The following is a 14804-nucleotide window of genomic DNA, read 5'->3' as shown; positions in this document are numbered from 1 at the left end:
CCGTAAGCTGCTCTCGCTTTTTTTTTTTTTTTCTTTCGTGCCGCTGTTCAAAGACAACTCTTGATTATCACAGCTTTGCTAAAGTTGCTAAATCCACTGGGAGGCTCTGGTGTGGCTTGGACGCACAGCTGCGTGAGCTATTCACTCTGGCTGTTTGACATCTTTTCAACCTGTGTAAATACAGCAAAGAGCACCCATTAGACCTAATTTATTTAAAGGTCTGCACAGTGAAATTAATCATCCTAATTCATGGCAGATTATGCTTTTAATTCATGTTTGTTGAGCAATTAATGTAGCAGAGCCTGGTTTGTGTTACTACGACATGAAAGGCTATATAATTTCAAGACAATACAAGATCCTGTACCACCCGTAGTCAAGCAAATGTTTCTGTTGAACAAATGCATCAGCGACTGATACGGAAGGAGAAAAAAAAGTTGCTCCTTCATCGCAAACTGGTTGCATTGTTATCAGTGGATAAATTATAGTTTGAGAAATTACACTGCACTGTTCCTGGCTGATAATCTATGAACATTTTTAAAGTGATATCCTGGTGAAGCAGGAGAAACTTCCACTGAATCTAAGGAAGTAACTGTTTAAGGCTGTTCTATTAAAAATATCAAGACTTTAACACCAGAGTTTAAATCTGCACATGCTGCTACACGACTTAATGCAGCTTGTTTGTGTGTGTGCGTGTTCCCAGATGGCAAACTGAAATGCTTAACAAAGCAATAAAGAATCTCACTTTTGACTTATAACTTAAGCACATATTATTGTAACAGTGGGCATCAAGCTTCAAGGTGTTTTTAATGATTCCTTTTTGCTTTTATTAAATAAAAAGAGTATATTAATAAATTACCGTTTATGAGCAGTGTTATGCATTTAATTTTTGTTTCATAATTGCTTTTAGAAACATATTTTGGGGTCAAACTGCTGTACTTTAAAACATTAAAAACATGTAAAGCATTGCTATTGAAGAAATACATATATATATATATATTTCTTATTTTTTACATTCTTTTTTTCTCTGTAGCTGTACATAAATACTGTATAATGTAGATTAACCTGTTAATTGTCTTCATCTATTTTTAGCCATAAAAGGCTATTCCATATAATTTTTTTATTTATCTTTTATTTTTTATTTTTTTATTTTTTTTTAATAATGTGAGAAAATATCCAATACAAATTTAAACAAAATAATTATTTAAAAAAATTTAAAAAAAAAATAATATATATATATATATATATATATATATATATATATATATATATATATATATATATATATATATATATACATATTCACATAATTTCCTTTTAGGCTGTGCAATTAATCAAAAATCGATTTTGATTGTTTCACCCAAATATAACATATTTATTTTAAAAAACAATTGTTTATATAATTTTTTTTATCATTTTACCTTTATTCTTATTCATTTTTTCATTTGCTTAATAAACCAAACAATTTTGGACATCTACAAAGAATAATGCTTGGCACACACCAATTATTAATACTAACTTTGAGTTGTTAAATTCACGCGCATGCAAGCTCCTCCCCCTCTCTCAAAGCTAAAGCTAAAGCTAACCTGTAGACCAACACGAGTTGTTGCTAGTGGTCTTCAAACATGGCAAGAAAAAAACGTGGTAAAATAAAATACTCTTATATGGGAACACTTTGGGTTTGACGATTATAAACTTAGAGCAAAGACACATCACGTGCAAGAAGTGTTTTGTTTTGTCCAAAGGTGATTTTAGTGTTTCAAGGATTTTATTCATTTTTAAGCAATATATTTTACATTGTTTTTTACAAAATTAAATTACTTTTTGGTTGACAAATAATCATTTGAATAATCTTGATTTCGATTGTGACTAAAATAATTGTGATTTTTCTATAATCGAGCAGCCCTAATTTCATTTTTTACGGGGAGTAATGCAACAATGCATGACACACAAGCACGCACGCACACACAGGTTGTTCTTTGCACCTGAACCGGCCTTTACAGACATGACAACATCAGGGATGATCTGTGCGGAAATGAGGGACAATATCTGGCCTGAGGCTCAGGCTGTGAGTCATTTAAAGGGTGTCATCAAAGCCACGTTAAAGCAACAGTCACAGCTCTGATCAGGAGTTGTATAATCGCCGGATCACCTCAGGGCTAGATCGGGGTAAAAGGCAGATGTGAGCAGCCTCCTAGCAGGGGCTGCAGGGTGGAGCGTAGGCTGTGATTTCATTGTAAACCCACAGCATCTGTGGATAAAAGCATAGCAACACAGCTGTCTGCCTACAGGCTACTAGGGGAACAAGGGACAACACACATGTAAGAGAAGACACAAAACGAGGCAGGGCCACATACAGAATTCTCATGACAGCTGCACAAAAGGATCTTTGTTCTGACAATTTCTGTACGTTTTCTGCCAAAACATAAAAGCCAATCATTCTGGTATCAAACCAGTATATGAGTATGTGACTTTCATTGGGAGAGACTCACCCCAGTACCATCATTAACCTTCACTGCCCCCAGCTGCTTCAGTCCAACTGTATCCCTCCATCCATCATCATTACATCGACTGAGACACACACACACACACAGATACATGCAAAGACACACATGCCCAGAAAATACACTATTGAGGTGAGGAGCAGCAGCCGTTCCCCCTCATTACTGCTTGCTCCTTCTTTGATTATTTTTCCTGATCATTTCCAGCACTGCACGCCAGTTGCTACATCCTGTTACCAGGGACTCCATTTCCTGTCAAACCACAATAAACCCTCATTCTGGTGAACATGTGGGGGATTAACACTCTTTGCTCTTTGCTGCAAATGAAGTTAGATTGCACCAAAACAAAAGTTAAGACATTTGCAACCTCACCCTATTGCTTGCTCAGTTGACACATTTCCCCGCGAGTTCAAACATCTGTTAATTCTCTATGTTATATTCTGTTGATGGTCGTGGGAAGGTGACCTTTATTACCTCCGCCAAATAGGTAATATTTTCACAGGTGTTCATATGTTAATCTGTTAGCAGGATTATGTGAAAAGTACTTAGTGGATTTTGACAAAATTTCAACCAAAGATATACCTTATGCCATGGAAGATTACAATAAATATTGGAATGAGTTTCAGATCAATACACTTAATCGTAATCTTTCATCATTGGCATATATTGAAAAATTCATATCTTGGTTCATAATTGATTGATCTTTATGAAATTTAACTCAGGATCGAATCTGGCTCCCACATTTCGTCGCAATTTTTTGAAAACATAAGGGTTTGGACCTACTGTATTGTTATTATTGAGGATATAAATGTGTTCCAAACCTTTAAAGTGTGAATGATCATCATACCATGATCAGAATCACTGACCCAAATAACTGCCAATATCTGGCAAAGAGGATATTTGGTGCTTGGTGGAGGTTCACTCCCTGAGTACCGAGCTGACTTATAAGGCAAAGTAAACCATGGACAGCTTGTTTTACATATGATGACAGTCAAATACATTTGCTTAAGTGGAGATAAAATATGGGACGCACGTCCGCCTCACAGCAAGAAGGTCCTGGGTTCAAGCCCAGGGGTGGACACTTGGATCTTTTTGTGTGGAGTTTGCATGTTCTCCCCATGCTGCGTGGGTTTCCTCCGGGTACTCCGGCTTCCTCCCATAATCCTAAAACATGACTTGGTTGGTTGGAGTCTCGAGATTGCCCGTAGGAGTGAATGTGAGTGAGAGTGGTTGTTTGTCTGTATGTGTTGCCCTGCGATTAACTGGCGCCCTGTCCAGGGTGTACCTTCGCCTAGTGCCCAGTGTGAACCAGAGATTAGGGGTTGAACAGACTAGTCGACTTTAGTGTTGTCTCACGACTCTGTCCATGTGACGTCAACTAGTCACAGTACCTGACTTTTTCCCAAGATGGCAGCGCAACACAGCAAACAATGGTGCTAGCACCCCTGCAGAGCAAGGCAGCACAACATCAAGCATTTCTCACTCCTTCCTGGTTTGTGCTCAAACAGCAGCAGGTAAGTAGATACTACGGCTAATATACATGCTAATGTTAGCTTCTTAAGCATGTCCCGTGTCCCAGGGGTTGGCGGTGTTGTGCCAAAATCTGTGACCCAAAAAAATCTGTGAACGATGCGACTTCTTGGTGGTAGAGAAGAAGAGTGTATGTCAACTGCGTAAACCTCTTCGTAGCTATTAAAGAGCTGTTTACTCCCCTTAAACATGACTCTCCGGTGGTTGAAGTAAATGCAGACTGGACAAGAATTACAAACGTGTTTAAGGGGGAGTAAATGTCCGACGAGAAGCCGCAGGGGTTGGAAATGTCACCACCTGCGGTCACAGATTTTTTTGGGTCACAGATTTTGGCACAACACCAGCACTCTGCTGCCACCTGGCTCGGCTCTGGCTCTTGGTGACGTCATCGACTAGTCAAAGTCGACTCAACTAGTATGCACATAGAGTCGACCTTTAAAATGATGTAGTCGTTCAACCCCTACCGGTGATAGGCCCCGGCAGACCCCCGTGACCCTGAATCAGACAAAGCGAGTCTGTAAATGAATGGATGGATGAAGAAAAAATACAGGGTTTTGAAAAATGGGTAGAAATAAAACTACGAGTAGTAAAACTTAACATTTGTAGGCTGGGATCCAAGGCCTGCAAGGCTTGAATTCAAAATCTTCACATTTTAAGATCTTAAAACAGACCAGGTCTAAAGACCAGGTTTCACTTTTTCCTAGCTCAAAAGAACCAAGAGGAAAATACATTTTCAGACTCTATTCCTGTGACTCTGCATGTTTGTGGAAGCATGTCCTTGTAAGCCTGTGTGTTTAAGCAGGCAGATGAAATTAGAGGTTAAGTGGTCTAAGCAAAGCTGGGTGACCCTGAGAGGAAAGGAGGTCAGAGCACAAAGAGAGAGGCCCATTGTCTCTGGCTCTCTCTATCAGCACCTCAGTGCACTCTGGTTAACCAGCTGCTGATGGACAGTGGACCAACCAAAGCCATCATTACTCCCTGTGTTTCTGTGAATGCGGGTTTTATTTCTAAAATAGAAAACCATCATGTAGACAGAGAAAGGAAATGAACTATAAACTCGACACAAAGTTCCTGAAAACAAAGCTGTTTGAAAATGACATTTGTTCAAAGACACAGACAACTAATGCATGTGGTTTGTTAAGTGCTTCAGATTTAATGCATGTACATTTTTACCTCATGAAGTAAGTTACAGACTTTTTTTATGCTAAATCTATCCCTACTGATTATTTGCTTGAAATTGAGTGTTGTGTGATTTGGACATTCCTGTGCGTATGTACATAATGTGCAATAGTAACTGAGAACTAGTTGACTCTTTTGGTCAGGCACAAATTTACCTCATTCCCTGTGTAAACCATTAAATATCTCATCCTTCTTCTGACCCCTATAACTTCACTTTATGGCTTTACCACATGGCCACTGAAGAACTTGCAGGGGCTTTATTTTGGACAGCGTTATGTTTGTTCTGGGGGGCTTGATGCTGTTCTACTCACACTGAATTCCCAAACCGCAATGATCCACAAGCCCAAGAGCATACAGCTAAGTCTGAGAATGGTCGATTTGGTCAGGCAAGTTGATGCGAGGTCATATCAAACTGAGAAAAAGAGGTTAACTTAAACCATAGAGTGATTCACATTTATAAACCAACAACCTACTCTTTTTTTATCACTTAGTGGGTTTTTAGAGGGTTTGATTTACGTATGTTTACATTGGCCGAAAAAAGAGAAAATCGGAATGAAGTCAATGAAAATGTGGCACAAGACAGATAATACGAGGAGGAAGAATGGATAACCAGAGGGATCAAAAGTGAATGAACCAAAAAGGAAGACAAAGAAAGAGAGCATAACCAAGTTGAGACCACATCTTTTCTTTTAAGCCTCACTACCAATATGAACCATCAATCAGCAAAAAGAACAAGAAAAGATCAACAAAAATAGCCCAGCAGGGACCATAGCTCACCATACCATCACATCACTCACTGGCAAAATCTTACAGCCACCAACATTCATCAACTAGTTCTCTCACTTTTTACTTCCTCTCGTCACTTCATCTATCCTTAATTCTTTCTCTCTCACACTCCACATTCCCTTTTCCCTCTTCTCCTCATGTTTTCTCTATTCATCACTGTCAGTTGGGTGGATGTTGGAAAGTCATTTCTGAGTCATTTATATCCTCTCCGACTCATTACATGTAAACCTCAAAATCAAAACTCTGTAGAGGTCTTCTGGCAGGCCCACAGCAAACACCAGCGATGAAAGAGAACCCAAGATGTTTGAGGTCACATCTGAAGAAGAAAAACAGCTCAGACAGTATTCTGTTTAAATACAGACATATTGCTACATTGCAAAAACGTATTTAAAAAAAAAAAAGGGTGCAGCTGAAGCTTCTCACACTATTGCTCTATGATGAGGAACAAATGATCAAATATTGCACTACTGCATATTTCCTGTATTTAAATTGCACTTGGAGTTGTGAACTTATGTAGACGTCAAGTCAGAACTTCCTTCTTGTGGCTAGTAATCAACCTACACGCTGAGGAAAATGTAAACCAAAGAATGACATTTTTGACCCAACTGAGTTGTCCAATGTCTGCTAAAAACATTCAATACAATATAATACGCAGCATTAAGGAAAATATGGTAATAACTCCTAATGTGTTTCTCAAGGTTTTCAATTCTCCTTTTATATGTTGCGGCTACTAAAACCCTTGATTTACATGTTAGATTAGGGTCATAACAATATCGATGGCTAAATTCAGATGACACAATTCTGAGATTGCTTACACACAGTTTTGTCCAATATTTCCACATAAACATCTAGAACCAGATAGCACAGACACACATTGGCCACTGATGGGATTAGAATTACAAACAAAAAGCAGAAGTATTCAAAATGTGGAGCAAGGGCAAAAAGGAGCAATATGATTTAGGTAGGTATGTATGTTTTTTTGATGTCTGTTGCCATCTTATTGTAATTTTATAAATGCTCTTATGTCTCTACAAATTAAGGTAAGGGTGTTCATCTTTGTAGAGAGAGACAATTCATATTCCCCATGTCAGTAGATGGCAGCAGTTAGCTCAGTAAAATAAAATGTATACTGCAATCTTTCTCCGGAATTTTACCAAAGCTGTCAGTGAGGTGTGGCTCAGTAAATGTTTGGGTTGAAAAATATGTCCCAGCATCTCTTGATATTTTTAATTTCTCAAAAGAAAGTTTCAATGTGAGGTACTTTTTGTACTTTATAAGAAAAAATAGTCTTTTTATGCTAATGTTTATCTTGATTTTAATATTCGTATTGAGTTAAAAAGGTCATACCCAGATTAAGTAAGTATGCCCAGAGTTAAAGTCAAATAAAAGCATAATTCATTTTCCCTTTCCAAGATTACTGTGTTGTATCCTGAGCCCATTATTGTCTATTATATAGGATCGTCCCACTGTTAGCAAACTGTAACTTCAAATTTTTGAAGTGACCCCAGGAGACAGTAGTGCTTGTTATTGTCTCAGACAGTTAGCCATAAAGCAGACACACAACCCTGCCTTGTGTCCTTATCCGAGTTATAGCTCCAGCAAACTGTGAACCTCATCTAAATGAAGTGAGCAGTGAGCATGCAAGATTAGTGGAACCACTTTAATGGTATTGAGTTGTGCTTTCAGAGCAGCATATGATAGGATTTATTATCTTTGTCCAGAAAACTTGTATTTAATGAGAGAACTTTTCAGCGGTTTTTCCCTGTTTGAGAAAGCATGTGAGTAAGACGCTAAATCAAATTATATTACTTATTTTAATATTAATTAATTTGGCTTTGCTTTTGAAACTCAAAACAATCCTTTCAGAGAACTACAGAAAGTCATAGATACTGCGTCACGGGCTGGGTTTGTTGAGGGCTGATTAAAAATGCAGGAAGGTCTCTGATAGGTTACCTGATCTGCTAGAGTATCATTACACCCTGTATTGTCCTGATCAGTGCACAAGGGTCACAAAAATGTACTGGATTGAAGGGTTAATATTCCACAGACATCACCATCGTCACAAGCACGTACGCATTGTTCTCTGAATTTCCCAGTTATCCAGAAACAGATTCAGTCTCTGCGATTGACTGACAATAAATCCTACTTCCATTTTCCAACTTATCCGCTCACATTTCCAGCTCTGTTCGGTAGCTACATTTTTTTTTTTTTTTCTTATTCTCATTCTAATGCGAAGGACTTTTGGGGACGAGCGTCTTTGGCAATAGGACAAAATAAGAAGGATGCATTACAAGATAATGGAGAATATTAAAAGAGTTGTAGGGAAGATTAAACTGATGGCGTAACAGAAGGAAGAAAGTTTGAATTAGTAAACAGAAGGATGGTTTTAAATTAGAGACAGACACGCATCGGAATGCAGAATGTTATCTGTGCCACTAAAGTGGACAAAGTATCTGTACTCATACTGTGGTTTACCCACTTAGTCCAGGAAAGCCAAGACATTTCCTGTAGGGGACAAATCCACTTCAATAGTGGGAAATTGTACTGAAGATAAGGCCGGAATAGTTGTGGACCACGATAGGGATAGAGAGAAAAACTATTGATTTTAACACCTTGTTTTGCTTTTAAACTACGCTTTTCAAGGCACTACAAATTGACAGGAAAACATGAGATGCTCACTTGACAGGCCGGAAAAACACACAAAATAAATAAAATCTGAACATGACCAGCTCGTTCACAACAATCAAGAAGGTAGATTAATTTCCAAAGTTTTGGGTAAATGTATGATCTATTTGACCAGTAAAGACATATTTGTGATAAAGAATGACTTGCCAGTAATTTTGTAACTATTTGTAAAATGAACATAACCTACACAATAAGCTCCATTACATAAACGCTGGTACAGTGTTGATACAGTATGTGAGCAAAAAGCAGTAACAACAGATCCAGTCCCTGGTTTGGCCTCAGTGAGTAAGACTTTTACGTATAGTTATCACAATTTGCATTCTTTGCCTAGTAAATCCACAGCTGCCATTTGCCCGATAAATATGTTAAAAACCTTTACTTTAACATAGGCTGCAACACAGCTGTCCATCAGTTCTATGTCACATTTGGTTAACTTAGTGTTTTTGTTTCACTGCAAAGATCATTTGTATTTAGACTGATTAAAGTTGATCTATAAACAATGAGAAAAAGGAAGATGGGTTACACATTATAATATCTATCCAAAATTCAGAATAGACAACACAACATCAGTCCTTCTGTCATATGCATTATGCACACACAAATAGACAAAGAGAAAATTATCAAAACAAACTTACTTCTGTTACGTTTGTTACAAGTGATGTGTTAAAACTGGTCTTTATGATGAATACAACTACTATTAAACAGTTTGAATTATATTTTGCAACCAAAGGCAAATCAATATTGTCTAGTTCTGAATCATAACATAATCTAATCGCTAGAGCAGACATGGGCTTGTATGTAAATGGTCGCATTTATTGGTTCAATAAATGGAAAGAGATTCAAATTCTGATGTAGCTGGTCATGATTTACAGTCCACATAAACAGGACTGAATCATATCATAACCTAATTGCTAGAGCAGACATGGGCTCGTCTGTGAACGGTCACATTTACGGAGTCGCTGTTAGCTCACCAATAAACGAGAAGAGATTCGTCACCTTTACAATAAGTGTTGACTAGGCCACTGGGAGTGAGGCCCAAGGCCAAGGCAGACTGCCCTGATAATAGTGTATCATGTTTTTCTGCAGTCAGTGCCTTCTCCTCGCCCTTCTCTCTATTCTCTGTTTCAGGTGTCGTGAAGCTGATGATGGCGGTTAATGATCTGTGGTTCACGGCTCAACTAGTCTGGGACACTCTGATGTTCTATCTCTCTATCCTGTTCTGTTGGTCCTTCTGTCCACTAACCCCAACCAGTCAAAGCAGATGGTTGCTACCTCTGAACCTGGTTCTGCTGGAGATTTATTCCTGTGAAAAGGGAGTTGTTTCTTCTCACTGTCGCTAAATGCTTGTTTATGTGGATCTTGTTGGGTTTTCTCTTTCTTATTATGAATTTTACAATTTCATAAGCGCATTGAGATGACTTTGTTGTCATTTGCGCTATACAAATAAAGTTGAATTGAATAGTTTTGGTTTTGCTGTCAAAAACTTGACATTTTAGTTGAATAAAATGACTTATATTTGCATTTTATACTGTTATACTACAACCCCTGAAGCATCCCAAACAGTGATTCAGTTGCTGTCCATTTAGCACCTGGAACACATCAAATTTTAGGATTTAAAGAGTTATTCTGTAATTGATTTGGTAGGGCTTTTCAACAATCTTCCTGCAAAAAAAAAAAAAGTAATGGCTGAAGAGCATAAAACATTACCATGTTTGTAATAAAACAGTATCTGCTATTTTTGCAACACAGCGATGCAAAACAAAAAAAAAAACAAAAAAAACAAAAAACAACAACAAAAAAACACATGCATCCACCAGAATAAACAATTCCATGGAGTATGATGTATTCTGCAAACTGCAGAACAAGAGCCAGAATTCCTTTGCACATGTATGGACAATTAGGTCTAATTTTGGCCCAAATTGCTTCCTGTAATGATGAGTGGATATAGTTTGCAGACTGCACAAAGAGATCTAAAGTATCAGTTCCAAGTCTGGGGATTGATGGAGAAAAATGCTAAGTGGTACTCAACAGCTGCCAACCCCCAACCCCTCAAACATAGACCTCCGTGTTTCTAGGTAGAACTCACCTACATTCTCCTAAACAGCAGTGATAAAATCATTAAAAGCCAGAAAGCTTAGAAAAAGCGGCCAGATTTCTACAGCTGACTGACCAACCTACACAAACACCCACTGGAATGAAAAGGAGGACATTAGAGGACATTGTTTCAATCCACCTCAATGTGCAATGCAGAATGAGCAACAATCTAAGGTAGAAACACAACGGCTGTTTTTTTTATGTAGAAAAAAACACAGGGATGGTTGATCAGCTGAACTGTCGATACGATAGTGCAGCCTTGAGTAATGGCTGATACCAATATCGATCCTATACGATATCATCACAACTCTTTCATCTATTCTTGTGGCTTATTTTGTAGAGTGGATTGGAATGTTAGAAAAGGCTTGATCAAGTTATATTACCGTACTCAGAGAACAATAGTCAGCATAATAGGTATGAGAAAAAGTGACCTGTTTATTTTTTACCAATGGGCTAAATACATTTTAAAATCAAACAAAAGAATATTTGACAATTTAATATCATAAAAAATAGCACACTCTGAAAAAGAACCTCAATAAATCCAATAAAAACATATATATATATGTACATATATATGTACATATATACATAAAATGGCAAGACATGCTGGTGGTGCGGACTGCTTGTATCGGATCATTTATATCAGAGATTTTAGATGCAGGTGATATAATCCAATCTGAACATTACATCACATTATACTTACAGCACAACAACGTAGCTTGGCGTCAATCATTCCTCTTTTTTTATATTCCCTCTAATAAAGTTTAGCTTTCCGTTCCTTAGGCAATAAAATAAATGTATTTGGTTTATTGCAAGAATAAAACATACATAGCTGTCCCAAAAAGATTGCTCTACATGTATAGTTGACCATCAATAGCATGTGCAGTCAAAACATTTTTAAATAATAATAATAATCTGAATCCAATTTTACAGTTAGGTGTTTAGTACTTGTCCTACCACACTGAAATATGTTATCAAAATAACCCTGTTAAAGAATATAACTAACAAAATCAGATATGATGACAGCTAGTCCTCCATTCATTCATTTATATAAGGTTTCCATATCTGTTCATCATCTCTCTTCACTTTACAAACTAACAAGTGTTAATCCATCTCCGGATGATACTGTCTGACAATGTTTGTCACAATTTGTGCATGTGTCTGCGTGTGACTGAGCATCAATGCACGTGTCTGTGTATGCACACTGACCTCTGTCTGCAGTGTGTTGGCGCGTTGCTCCTTGGCTGCGAGTGACTCTTTTAGCACCTCAATGTGTTGCTTGCAGTCCGAGTTCTGATTGGTCAGTGCTTCCAGTTTGGTTTGCAGGGCCTGCATCTCTGATTCCTTCCTGTTCAGCTCTTGCTTCAACTGCTCGATCTGAAAAATCACACATATTTTTCCATCATATGCATATGCAGAATCCTGCACATTAAAAAAAAAAAAAATGTATTCCGTCTTAAATGGAAACATAAAATGCCCAAAAAACACACTTTCAATACTAATCTTTCCTAAATGGTGTAAAATGCATTCATAACTATTGACATCCTGACTGGCAGCAGGGGGGGGGGACAAAAACTGCTACTCAAGGCACAAAGATGAGAAGCCGAGTCAAAAAAGAACCATCAAAGTGGTCAGAGTGGTAAGAGACCAAGCCAAAGACCAGAGCAAGGATTTTAAGATAAAGTTGTTAGTTCATGGGCTAGAAGGGCCCACCTTGCACCACCCTAGAATTGACAAAGTCGGAGTTTTCTGGAAGATTGTTATGTATATTGAAATATTCTCTATATGTTAAAATGCATAAAATTGTGTCTCACTAACTTTTCAAGGCAGTATACGGGTGACTGTTACCAAGGAGCGTGCTAAAAAAATTGCCAAGTTGGTGCAGTTTTAGATAATAATAATAAGCAGTATTTTTCAGTGACTCCATAAATTAGCCCTTTTTCTGTTCGTCTTAGGGGTGGGACAATATGGAAAAAAAATCATACTGTATCACTATTTTTTCTTTGTAAAATCTTTTAGACTATTTTAAAGTTGTTTACGAATAAAACAAACCAATTCACCTTCTTAAAATATTCGCCCTAAATGGAAAAAAGGGATAAAAGATAATTTAAGTCAAGGTACTTTACAAACATTTTTAAAGAATTATGTAAGCAATTCATCAAGTGCCAAGTACAATTAACAAAACAAAAAGGCTGACATGTTCTTTTAATCACACATTATTTTTACTTTGCTTAACAAAAGTCGTGTCGCAACAATTGCTACAAAACAAGGCAGCATATCAGTCTCATGATTTCAATTTGATTATGAAGTAACAAACTCATGTTGATAAAATCCTACTTTAAGGAGTGTTTTGACCCCCTTATTTCTTACAGTTTGAGTAATTTTATCCTTTACAAGATAAAATGTTACTGCTTTGTTTACATTGGGCTATTACACTAAATTTGATACAAAATAAAGAATTCCAAAAGAATATTGCATGTAATTGTTGGTCATAGTTGGATTCACCAAGGAGTGCCCAATTTTAAGCAACCCAACACAAATCGGTGACCTTTTGACCTCTGGTGACCTACTAAATAATCTCATTTGCATAAAACTAGTTTCAAAGGGTAGAGGGGTCTCACAGAAACATTTTGAGGGGTTTTTTTTTTGCACACTACTTGGCAACAGTCACACATATACTGCCTTGAAAAGTTAGTGAGACCCAATTTTTCACATTGGTAACATATAGAATATTTCAATATACATAACATGCTTCCATAAAAAACCCACTTTGTTATTTTTGTGGGGGGTTCAAGGTGGGCCCTTCTAGCCCACGGACTATGTTTGACCAAACAGAATTTGCTTATGAATGAAACGACAGAGGAGAAGCACTAATGAGAAGAGAGGGGGTACTTCTGATTGTTCTGTGATCCAGGGCTGTTGGATGGGGTGGAAGAAGGTGGGTGACGGTCTGATGGAAGGCACACAGGGTGAAAAGATCTGCTCCTACAGGGACACAGAAACAAGAAGATAGCAAAAGCTGCTAAACTACAGCACTAAACTGTGGCCTGCCACCCCCTTTCACACCACTCAGCCCAACACAGTCTCACAGGGAAATGTGAAGGAATGTTTCAATTTTTGTGCACGTCAACACGATTTCTGCATTCGTTTTGTGTTGCGGAACACGACTTTCAAACTCGTGTGTCAATTGGAAGTTGTTTTATGCAAAAATATCTTATCTGGTAAGGCAGGGGTGGCAAAGTAATTTTAGTTAAGGGGCCAAAGCGGCTTTATCTTAAGTGTGCCACAGATTTTATCCAGGGAAAATTAGTATTTTCAAGATTTTTGTTCCCTAGTTTGCACTTAAACGTATACATATGACAAAATATGTAAGAAACCGACAATATCCAAGCAATAAGTGACAGATATCAGTTCCAACAGGATCTTCATTTCAAATGTCCAAGTTTTGGGACAAATTTATATTTAATTAAGGAAAATGTTATGTTATAAGTTGAGGAAAATTGAAATATTTCAACAGTTTAACATTAAAAATGACTGCAATCATGTGATAAAAGCACTGGGAAAACTGTGAGCCCCTTCAAATATTGTTGAGTTTCATTTACACAATGATTCGTGTTTTCTCTGTCATTTTTACTTTCTCCTGCGGGCCGAATCGAATATTCCAAAGGGCCGAATTTGGCCCCCGGGCCATGAGTTTGACGCCTGTGTGGTTAGGGTTATGGTTAACGGTGATAAATCCCATTGACATACATTAGATTGCAATTTGTTTTTAGCAGTTCCAGACAAATTTGTACTGCACAGCACAAAAATATGTGGAAATTGTGTTGACATGCACAAAAAATTTACATCAGTCATTTTTGTCGCAGTTTCACGAACTCCGTGAACAGTTTTGTGAAAGCAACACTCATTTAGATGAAAAGCCATGTTAATATTTTCGTTCAGATTAGATTAAAAACCAAAGGCCAAATGGATGATTCCTCTTAAACTATTTTTATGTTCTGCCAAGTAATCTTTGGATGTTTAAGTAGATCA

The 14804-nt window shown here is 37.5% G+C and overlaps 1 protein-coding gene across 1 annotated transcript in view; it reads right to left on the bottom strand.

Moving 5' to 3' along the window:
* The window catches only part of LOC114467636 (ERC protein 2-like), a 172339-nt gene that overhangs the window by 137876 nt on the left and 19659 nt on the right, over positions 1-14804 (bottom strand). The window contains exon 6 of the mRNA XM_028454087.1: positions 11982-12149. Within this exon, the coding sequence (XP_028309888.1) occupies positions 11982-12149 (168 nt within the window). The remainder of the gene's footprint in view (positions 1-11981; positions 12150-14804) is intronic.

The sequence above is a fragment of the Gouania willdenowi genome, chromosome 7, assembly GCF_900634775.1.
Source record: "Gouania willdenowi chromosome 7, fGouWil2.1, whole genome shotgun sequence".
Taxonomy (NCBI): Eukaryota; Metazoa; Chordata; class Actinopteri; order Blenniiformes; family Gobiesocidae; genus Gouania; species Gouania willdenowi.
Note: the sequence above shows the minus strand (reverse complement) of the source record. Positions and strands in the feature narration are given on the sequence as shown.